Source organism: Mauremys reevesii, linkage group 25 (assembly GCF_016161935.1).
Source record: "Mauremys reevesii isolate NIE-2019 linkage group 25, ASM1616193v1, whole genome shotgun sequence".
NCBI classification, from domain to species: Eukaryota; Metazoa; Chordata; order Testudines; family Geoemydidae; genus Mauremys; species Mauremys reevesii.
In genome coordinates, this window is record NC_052647.1 from 14,514,007 (window position 1) to 14,525,127 (window position 11,121).

The following is an 11,121-nucleotide window of genomic DNA, read 5'->3' on the forward strand; positions in this document are numbered from 1 at the left end:
GGCTGAGATTCTTGTAAAAAAGTGTGATTGTATGATTAAGACTTAAAATCCAGGTTGAGCGAAGATGGCTTGTGTGACCTATATGCTAAATACAAACAGGGTTGATTCCTCTCTGGGGCTACAATAATCTGCTTTGGTGGAGGGTTTTTTCCCCCTTGCCACTAGGGCTTTTAGTTTAATGCTAAACAGTGGCTTACAAGCTACATAGCACAATCACAAAGGGTGAAATTTGTTCCAGTGGCGCAAAGCCAGAGTGATCAGGCCTTGTTCATATGGAGTCCGGCAAAGTTAGGTGTCTAGAGCTCCCCCTCCACAGCTGCTTCTCCAGCCCACGGGTCCCCAGGACCCCACACTTTTGTGTACACTTCTCCCACAATGGACAAATGTGGAGTTTGTGTGGTATGAAGGGTCCTTCTGCACTAAGATGAATTTCATCCAGATAGAACCAATTTGCCCCCTACTGCAACATCAATACAATGTTAATTTTTTTTTGTCATTAGGACACGTGTTCTTTTGTCGTTAAAGTTTAATGCTAAAAAGTGGTTTATATAACGATATAACATGGTCACGGAGAGTAGTACAATCAGAGAGAAAAAAGAACTAGTATGAAGTCCATAGATAATAAATGGCATTTAAAAAATAAATGTAAATCATGCTGGAGAGAATGATCCTCCCACCCCCCTGGAGATTTTGAATTGTATCTGGTGTAGAATCAAGAGATTCACACGCACTTAAAATTTGGAAACTGTTTCACTTCAGCAAAATTGATACAAAGGGGTTAACTGTAACTGTGCTACTTTGTAACCTTCTCCATTCTTTTTTATTCTGACTTTGAGATAAGCGTACCAAAACAACCCCTCCCACCCCAAGGACAGTAATTTGAAATGCCTTTGCAAAGGAAACATTACAAGTAGTTCTTTGCTTTTCTCTACTCCATAGTAATCTGCATTTGAAAGAGCTTGCTCTGCTCTTCAATTATTCAGGAAGTATGACAGTAATGCTGTGAAACATGCATGCACTTTTGTCAATTGCCAATGCACAGTCTGCACACAAAAGCCATGTTCCCTCTCTCAGATTTTTTGAAAGTCGGTTATGGTTATAATGATCAATTTAAACAGTGTAAGTTGATTCCATTTATTCAGGTAAATGATTACAGGAAGAGAGAGCATTTGTCCAGTCAGCATACCTACTCGACAACTAGTCGGGGGTATATCAGCATGCTAATATCTGAATAGTTTTAAAATATGGTAGGTGATCACTATGGTGTGTGCACTTAAGAATGGAGTGGAAGAAAGGGCAGTAGGTAATTGGAAGGAAAGGTGTTGTGTATTTAGCATATATTTAAAGGGCCTGATGCTGATCTCATACCCATGTAAGTCAGTGGATTTATGCTGGTGTAAAACTGATTAGTCTCAACCCCTGTTAATCATTGCAGGGAAAACGTCATTCAGTAGAAGTACATGTGTATTTAACCCTTTAGCTGCCACATTGCCAAGTTGATGGGGCATCTAAAAGCTAAAATAGCATCCTGGTCAATTATTATGCTGAATTTAAATTATCTCTAGATTTTGTATTAAGTTATTCAGGGCTAGAGATGGGGCCAAGCCAGGAAGTTTGGAGTTGGGTCTGAATTTCTGGGATGCAGCTCCAAGATTCTGGTTTCAATCCATCTCTTTTTAGGACCAGCATAATTTTCAGTGAGCATTTATAGGGAAATCCCATTGGGTTACAGATGGAATCACTTGAGTCAGCGTGAAACTCGACTAAATCCCTACTAATTCTTTTGTTACATAAAACCTTTAAACATGAAATAATGAAGTAGAAAGCGACCAGTTTGAGAGTCTGATTTAGACATGCCTCACCAGGGAGGTTAGCATTCCGCCATTTGTGACTGCTGAGACGCTTTGGCATTTTGCATGAAGTAATTGGTAGAAGGGACTGGGATCATTCAATATCTTAATTCCCCTAAGTGATAGTAAGAGCATCCCAGGAGGGTGAATCACTGGCTTAATTTATCTTTTTTGTATGGGAGGACTAAGGGCTGACGCAGTGACTATTTACTACCTAGGGCGTTTTCATTAACAGTGACTTGTTTTGAGGAACAACTGTGACCTAGTGGTTTAAGGTAGAGCTGAGACTTGGATTCTGTACCTGGCTCTGACACCTCTATTTTGGGTGGGGAAACTGAGGCCCAGAAGGCTAAATGACTTGCACAGGGTCAAGGCAGTCAGTTGGTGGCAGAGTCAGGAACAGAAGATCTGATTGCCAGTTCTGTGCTTAGGCCACCATCACCATTTCAGTGATAATGAAAATGCCTTAGGCAGCAAAGAGTCACTGCAACTCCCATCCCAATTGCCTTCCTGACTCTTTGTAAAGTACCTTGAGACCTGCCTGAAAAGTGCTATGAGGAGTCCACATTGTTATGAATTATCATATATTTATTGTTTATACCCTGAATTACAGAATGCCTGAAACCAGTGTGTTTACATAGAACTTTGATTAGTGTTCCTCTTTTGACACTAGACAGAAGAGATGAAACAGTTTAAAATTTTAATTTACTAAAGGAACCTAAAATAGGAGAATTGTAATAAAAGATTTAATACCCCACTGGCCTGGCTACATTAAAAGCATGAGAGCTTAAATTCTGCCATGTGTCTATCAGGAGAGGGCTTGGGGAAACACTGCTCCAAATTCCTGAAAGACTCAAATTAGGAAATGGTTAAAGAGACGAGCTGTGAACAAACAGCACACCACTTCCTGTCTTATTTGCTGCCGATTGGAGAAGGGAATATGGCTTTTCTTTCTTCTTGAGCCTGCAAACCTGCATGCTCAGCTATTTGCCTGAGACAACATGGTCGCCTTGCTTAGTCACAAATATTATCTTGATGTTTACACTAACTCATGGCTTAGTCTTAAGAGAGCAATTTTAGGGCGCGATCCTGCTCTCATTGAAGTCAATGGCTCAGAATTCCCCACTGACCTCACTGGGAGCAGGAAGCGGGCCTGTAAGTGACCACAGCCTTGTTTTAAAGTGGGGAATGGCCACAAGGGCCACTGGCTGATAAATTCCTCCAAATCCATGAGCAATGATATCTTTGGACCTGGCTTTGAGCAATTAGTCAGGTAGGAGTCTATTGATTATTGTGACGAGTTTGAGCCCAGCCTCACTCAGTAACATCATTTTTTCCCCTTTGGCAATAAAAATTATTTACAAGTAATTCTTGTACACATGCACGCACAAACACACACCCACAAAAAACCAAAGCCAAAGTCAGCCGATCCAAAAAGAACTCGCCCTGTTTTTAAAATAAACAGGATCTCAACAGATGAACATAAGAACAGCGATACTGGGTCAGACCAATGGTCCATCTAGCCCAGTATCCAGTGGGCTTCTAAACAGAACCTTTAGCCACTTGGAATAAATTCACTGCAAACTCTAGTCTAGACTAAAAGCCACGGACCTGTCAGTGGCCTCGCCTCCTATTCCCCCCGAAAAACAGCTGTATTGATGCTTGCTGCCTACTGTCTTCTGTTTTATACTAAAACTTTCTCCCGCCCCTTCCAACACAGGTGGTTGTCAACGCCCTGGTTGGCGCTATCCCTTCCATTATGAATGTGTTGTTGGTCTGCCTTATCTTCTGGCTGATTTTCAGCATTATGGGGGTTAACCTGTTTGCTGGGAAATATCATTACTGCTTTAACGAGACATCCGAGGAGCGCTTCGAAATAGAGATAGTTAACAACAGGACTGATTGTGAAGCACTGATGCCACCCAACTCCACTGAGATCCGATGGAAGAATGTGAAAATTAACTTTGACAATGTTGGGGCAGGATACCTGGCTCTTCTCCAAATTGTAAGTTTTGCCTTCCCCACCTCCCAGCCCTCAGTAGATGTTAGGTCTTTTAACAGACTATCTCCATCTCTGGGTTTTTCCCTTTTACGCCCCAATTCAACACTCCCGTTGACTTGAATGTGCATTGGATCAGGCCATTGAGCCTCATTTTGACATAAATTGCGCATTTGGCCCTGCCTGGAGTGCCTCTAACCCTGTATTCCCAGAGAGCTCTATCCAGTCTATTTAAAAAAAACACTTTTTAATTATGCAATTTTTAAGACCCCACCAAACCCTGGATTTAATGAGGCAACAATAAAATGTCTTTAAAAATGTATATGAAGCTCTCCACTTCATGAGAAAAAGGCAGATTTAAATAAATTACCCATAAAAATCACAGATCTGCAACAGGTGGAATTAAATAGTGCATTATAAAGGGAAAGCAAGAGATTAAGTGAGACCTCTCCTCATGCAGTTCTGTACCACACATCTAATCTATCCAGGCTCATTTCAAATTATTTCCCACTAAAAGAATGTGTGGTTTTCTTCACTAGGCTACTTTCAAGGGCTGGATGGATATCATGTATGCAGCGGTAGATTCCAGAAAGGTAAAGCACGTTTCCCACCACCCCTCTTCCAAAATTCCACTTCTTATTCTTAAGTTGTGTTTGTTGTTTTCATTTATTTGCTGTAGTGATCATTAGGTTGCATTTCCTGCAGTTACAGCAAATAGAGGTTTAAAAATATTTGTTGTACTAAAAGTACAAAAAAAACTAACAAAAATTTGTAGGGGATCTTAATGCATAACAGTCTCTGTTAGCCAAAGTTAGGCTAGCTATAACCCTAATAACGCAAAATTTGTAAAAACAAAAATTATATAAAACAAGCAAAAAAACTATATAAAAAGTTGTTTAACCTTATATAAATAAACTAGCATCTCTCAAAAATAAAAAAAAATCATAACCTATATATAAACAAAATGCAGCTGTTGCTTATTATTATCTAATACAAAAGTATAAATGTCTGTATAATGCTGTAACCAAAAGCTCTGCTGTCCTAAGGAAAACTCAGTTCCTGTCTCTCCAACTAAACCGCAAATTACATAACGAGCCTGACAATGTGGGCTTGCCAGGCCCAAAGGGGGAACTGTAAAAATTACTGGTGGCCCCCCCCTTAATAACTAGCAAACAGACCGTAAAAAAAGCAAAAGCCTTACGCACATAGTAACCTAAACTTTTAAACTATCTTTCTCTTGTTGCTTTAAAGCAAAAAAAAACTAGCTCCAAGCTGGTTTGCACTAACCAAATAACGGTTTCACGGGGTCTAGCAACCACCAATAAAGTGTTAACACGGCATGGTCTTTGTCTACAAATATATAAAATGTTTGTAAAATTTGTGTGCAGCAAAGTTCTTTGTACATAAGTACCAGAACTCTCCTTTTTTCTGCAAAATAAAGCAATCTTTCCTTATCCCTGTCAGGCTGTTATTGGCTCTCAGCTAAACGGACCCAATATTTCGGTAACATTATCCATTAAAGGATGTATCTGCATGGTGCCAGGGTAGAGTAAACACCAATATTTTCTTTTTTATTATTATTATTTCTTAGTGTCAAGTAAAATAGAATTTGGAATTTAAAAAACTTTTTTTCAGTCAGTGATGGAACTCCAAATGTGCTGTCCTCAGAACCAGAAAATGAAACTCACTATAAAAAGAAACAGGAGAAAATGACTACTCTGATTTCACTGTTTCATGTTGAGTGAAAGACAAAAAGGCAAACAGCATGAATTGGAGGATGGGGTGGGGATATTTAAACAGTTTTTGTTTTCACTGTGTTCTCATCTGAGGTTCTTACTATTTTTAAATGCAAGATTTTAACCTTTACAGTGTGTGTTCCTGCCCTGCTTTTATGGTTCCTCTCTGATTTGCAAATCACTATATATTTTATGGGCCTGATTTTACAGAAGTGCTGTGCACCCAAAACTCCAGTTGAAGTTGATGGGAACTGTGAGTGTGTCACACTTCAAAAAATCAGGGTTTTTACTTTGTTAATGATTCGAAGGTTGGTAATCAGGTTCATTTAAGAAGTTTGTGTATTACCATCAAAATGTTCTCCGGTTGCACTGAAGTGGGATTTAGGCCGGTGTTCTCTCCCAGGTCACTGGAAGCTCCTTAAATCAAGAAAGATACTGAGGCTCCATAGTGAAATACATAACTGAGTCAGAGCTATGACTAACCCTTCCCCCAAGTCCTGTCTCAGTAGGCACTGGCTTCAGTGTATAACCAGGGGTGGGTTCTCTGATAGCATTTTCTTGGTTGCTCCAGTGCCCTAGTTAGAAATCTGCAAGAGAGGGCTCCAGGGCTTAATTATAGAACCTGTGTTGGGAAGGAGATAGCTCAGGATTGGTAAAAGATTTACAGGTGCTTTCTCCTCTAGGTAACCAGCTCAAATCTGGCCCAGATTGGTTGTGATCATAAATTCATCCTATCTGATGGCTATTTGGTGCCCCATATGTGAAAAGATTTTGGGTGGGACTGGGTCCAGTTCCTGCTTATCACATCATAAAAACCACCATCCAAGCTGGCAGCTCATTGCAGCCAGAAGGGTAAAGGTCTGAATGTAGGTGGAGACCAAACTCCTGTCTTCGTCAGAGCTCCCCTGCGCTGTGCTGATGGGGAAGCTTGTACTGGAGCTCTGTCGGTGAGCTGACATGCTGCCAGTCAGGCAAGTTTCACCAGCACAAAATTAACCAAAAAAAAAGAAAGGTAGAAAAGTTCCAGAAGAGCCACATGCCACCTTCCTAGTCTAACACAGACACTTGAACTGAGACAACAATTCTTTTTACCAATACTTTATACTGTCTTTGCAATGTCTGTTTCTCTCCCCATCCCCGCATTCAGCAAGAAGAGCAACCCAAGTATGAGGACAACATCTACATGTACATCTACTTTGTAATCTTCATCATCTTCGGCTCCTTCTTCACCCTGAACTTGTTTATTGGTGTCATCATTGATAACTTCAATCAACAAAAGAAAAAGATAGGTCCACTTTTTTTTATTGGTTATAGAGGCAGATCTGGGCTATTTGCAGGACAAACAGATTAATGGATTTTAAGGTCAGGACACTCCTGCATAATGGCACCATAGAACTTCACTCAGTGATTCTGGTCTTGAACCTCATCGCTTAGAACTTAGCATCGCAGACTGTTTGTGATTTTTAACAACCCTTATCGACTTGCCTCCAACGCCTGTTTAAGGAAGGGGGCTGAGCAAATAAGTTCCAATAAAACAAGAACCAACTTAATTTTTGCCCAAACTTGAGTGAGGTTCAGAAAAGTTGTAGATTCCCCTAAACACACCTTGATTTCCATTCATGTCTCTATTTTCTAGTCATGAGTCATGTCTTTATTTCAGCCCTTCAGTTCCAGCCAAGTGCAAAGTACTACACTTAGGAGAGACAAATCAAATGCCCAAATACAGAATGGAGACTAACTGGCTACGCAACAGTCCTGCAGAAAAGGATGTGGGGGGTTATCTTAGAATCACAGACTATCAGGGTTGGAAGGGACCTCAGGAGGTATCTAGTCCAACCCCCTGCTCAAAGCAGGACCAATCCCCAGCTAAATCATAGTTATAGTGGATTGATCACAAACTGACTGAGTCAACAGTGTGGTTTATTCAACATGGTCTTGGTCTAGAGAACTGTGCCCAGTTTTGGGCACCACACTTGAAGAAAGATGTGAACTAACTTGAGAGAGTCTAGAGGAGAGTGACAAAAATAACGTTAGAAAACCTGACCTATGAGGAAAGGTTGAAAGAATTGGGCATGCTTAGTCCAGAGAAAGCTGACTGGGATCATAATGTTCAAATATGTAAAAGGTTGTTACAAAGAGGACAGTCATCAATTGTTCTCCATATCTACTGAGGATAGAACAAGAAGTAATCAGTTCAGTTTGCAGGGAGATTAGGAAAAATGTATTATAGGATAAACACTGGAACAGGCTACTTAGGGAGCTTGTGGAATTCCTGTCCTTTGAGGTTTTTAAGAACAGGTTAGACAAATACCTATCAGGGATAGTCTAGATGTACTTAATCCTGCCTCATTGTGGGGGATGGACGATAATGACGTCTTGAGGTCCCTTCCAGCCCATATTTCTCTGAGTCTATGAAATTCCATAAGAGAATGGAAGTGGGATATGCCAGAAGGTCTTTCCCCCTTTCTCGGCCACTCTCTCTGCCTCTTTCTTCTTTTACTCCAAGCCTGAAGTGAGGGAGTTCCACAGGTAAAGCAGCTGCCAAACTGTGTTAGCAGATGATCTGCAAGCCAGAGTAATTTGCAGAATAACTTCAATAATTTTGGGCTCTGGTGCAAATTATTTCTATCTAAAATAGTTACCACCAGTTTGCCCCACAGCATGTAGCCTGGTAGCTGAGCCTGTACTGTGATCCCCTTCCCTTAATGTGCATGGACTGATTATAACCAGCTTTCTTTTTGCTTCTCCCCTTTTACTTTGGAGGTCAGGATATCTTCATGACAGAAGAGCAAAAGAAATACTACAATGCCATGAAAAAACTGGGCTCAAAGAAACCTCAGAAACCTATTCCCCGGCCTCTGGTAAGTGTGTGATTTAACGGGAGCCAAAGGAACAATAACTGGGGGGGCCGATTTCAACAGTGCTCAGCCCCCCCACACCAGTCGCCATTGCTTTGAAGATTCACTCCAGACTCCACACTGCCTTGTTATACTGCAGGTGTAATAATCCGTGAAACCATTATGTGTCTGTCTTGATTTGCCAGCTAGAGCCAGTCCTGAGAGTTTAGCATCTGAGAGGACGGATGGCCCAATGGTTACAATGCTAGCCTAACATTCAGGAGACCTGAGTTCAGTTACTTGTTTTACCACGGACTTCCTGTGGGGTCTTGGGCAGGTCACATTAGTCTCTCGGTGCCTCTGCTCCCCGTCTCTAAATGGGGATAATAGCACTAGCCTTCAAGGCTCTCAGCAAAGAGCCTGGATATGCTGCTGCTAAGATTTTGGCAGCCTGTAGCACTGGTAATTACATTTCATTACAATTAATTTGTACTGGGCAAAATGGTTGAAACTATAGTAAAGAACAAAATTGTCAGACACATAGATGAACATAATTTGTTGGGGAAGAGTCAACATGTTTTTTGTAAAGGGAAATCATGCCTCACTAATCTTCTAGAATTCTTTGTGGGGGTCAACAAGCATGTGGACTAGGGGGATCCAGTGGACATAGTGTACTTAGATTTTCAGAAAGCCTTTGACAAGGTCCCTCACCAAAGGCTCATAAGCAAAGTAAGCAGTCATGGGGTAAGAGGGAAGGTCCTCTCATGGATTGGTAACTGGCTAAAAGATAGGAAAAGGTAGGAATAAATAGTCAGTTTTCCAAATGGAGAGAGGTAAATAGTGGTGTCCCCTGGGGGTCTGTACTGGGACCAGTCCTATTCAACATATTAATAAATGATCTGGTAAAAGGGGTAAACAGGTGAGGTGGCAAAATTTACAGATGATACAAAACCACTCAAGATAGTTAAGTCCCAGGCAGACTGTGAAGAGCTACAAAAGGATCTCTCAAAACTGGGTGACTGGGCAACAAAATGGCAGATGAAATTTCATGTTGATAAATTCGAAGTAATGCACATTGGGAAACATAATCCCAACTATACATATAAAATGATGGGATCTAAATTAGCTGTTACTACTCAAGAAAGAGACCTTGGAGTCATTGTGGATAGTTCCCTGAAAACATCCACTCAGTGTGCAGCAGTAGTCAAAAAAGCAAAGAGAATGTTGGGAGTCATTAAGAAAGGGATAGATAATGACACAGAAAATATCATATTGCCTCTATATAAATCCATGGTACTCCCACACCTTGAATACTGCATGCAGATGTGGTCACCTCATCTCAAAAAAAGATATACTGGAATTGGAAAAGGTTCAGAAAAGGGCAACAAAAATTATTAGGGGTATGGAATGGCTGCCATATGAGGAGAGATTAATAAGACTGGGACTTTTCAGCTTGGAAAAAAGATGACTAAGGGGGATCTGACAGAGGTCTATAAAATCATGACTGGTGTGGAGAAAGTAAATAAGGAAGTGTTATTTACTCCTCATAACACAAGAACTAGGGGTCACCAAATGAAATTAATAGGCAGCAGGTTTAAAACAAACAAAAGGAAGTATTTTTTTCACACAACACACAGTCAACCTGTGGAACTCCTTGCCAGAGGATGTTGTGAAGGCCAAGACTATAACAGTGTTCAAAAAAGAACTAGATAAATTTATAGAGGATAGGTCCATCAATGGCTATTAGCCAGGATGGGCAGGGATGGTGTCCCGAGCCTCTGTTTGCCAGAAGCTGGGAATTGGCGACGGGGGATGGGGGGATGGATCACTTGATGATTACCTGTTCTGGTCCTTCCCTCCGGTAGACACTGGAATAGTCTATTCCGGTAGACACTGGAATAGTGAGTAGAGCCTCCCAAAAGAGGGATACTAGGCTTGGTAGATCCATGGCAAATTGTGTCCCTTTATCTAACTAATAGATTTGTTTGTTAGCAGTCCTTGCTAAACCTTTTCTCTGTGTGTTTCCCCCCCCTCCCATCCATGGCTCCTCTCCTGTAATGCAGAACAGCATCCAAGGAGCTGTCTTTGACTTTGTCACTCAGCAAGCATTCGATATAGTCATCATGATGCTCATCTGCTTCAACATGGTGACCATGATGGTGGAAACAGACACACAGAGTAGCCACATGTCTGACATCCTCTGGTGGATCAACCTGGTGTTTGTCATCCTCTTCACCTGTGAGTGCGTGCTGAAGATGTTTGCCTTGCGACACTATTATTTCACCATTGGATGGAACATTTTTGACTTCGTGGTCGTGATTCTGTCCGTTGTGGGTAAGTGGAGTAGCTAGTGGAAGCTTGTGGGGTGCTCCCTGATATGCACGTTGGATAAAGCTGTCTTCGCTAGAAGTAGGTGTCTGCAGGATGGTGTGAAATGGAATGAGGCCCAGTAGTTAAAGAGGAAGACACTGGAGTCAGGACTCCTGAGTTTTATTTCCAGCTCTGGGAGGAGAGCCTGATCTAGTAGTTCAAGCAAAAGGTTGGGAGTCAAGACTCCCGGCTGTGCAACTCGCTCACTGCATAGAACTGGGTAAAACACTTTCCCACTATAAACCAGGAATATAACCTGCTTCGCAGGGGTATTATGAGGCTTAATTAATTAATGCTTATAAACCACTCTGAGACTGGCATGCTCTAGT

General features: G+C 41.4%; 1 protein-coding gene across 1 annotated transcript in view; it reads left to right on the forward strand.

Moving 5' to 3' along the window:
* SCN8A (sodium voltage-gated channel alpha subunit 8) overlaps positions 1–11,121 on the forward strand; it is a 147,731-nt gene that overhangs the window by 129,022 nt on the left and 7,588 nt on the right. Inside the window, exons 24-28 of the mRNA XM_039514119.1 lie at positions 3,571–3,855; positions 4,389–4,442; positions 6,733–6,870; positions 8,342–8,446; positions 10,486–10,756. Of these exons, the coding sequence (XP_039370053.1) occupies positions 3,571–3,855; positions 4,389–4,442; positions 6,733–6,870; positions 8,342–8,446; positions 10,486–10,756 (853 nt within the window). The remainder of the gene's footprint in view (positions 1–3,570; positions 3,856–4,388; positions 4,443–6,732; positions 6,871–8,341; positions 8,447–10,485; positions 10,757–11,121) is intronic.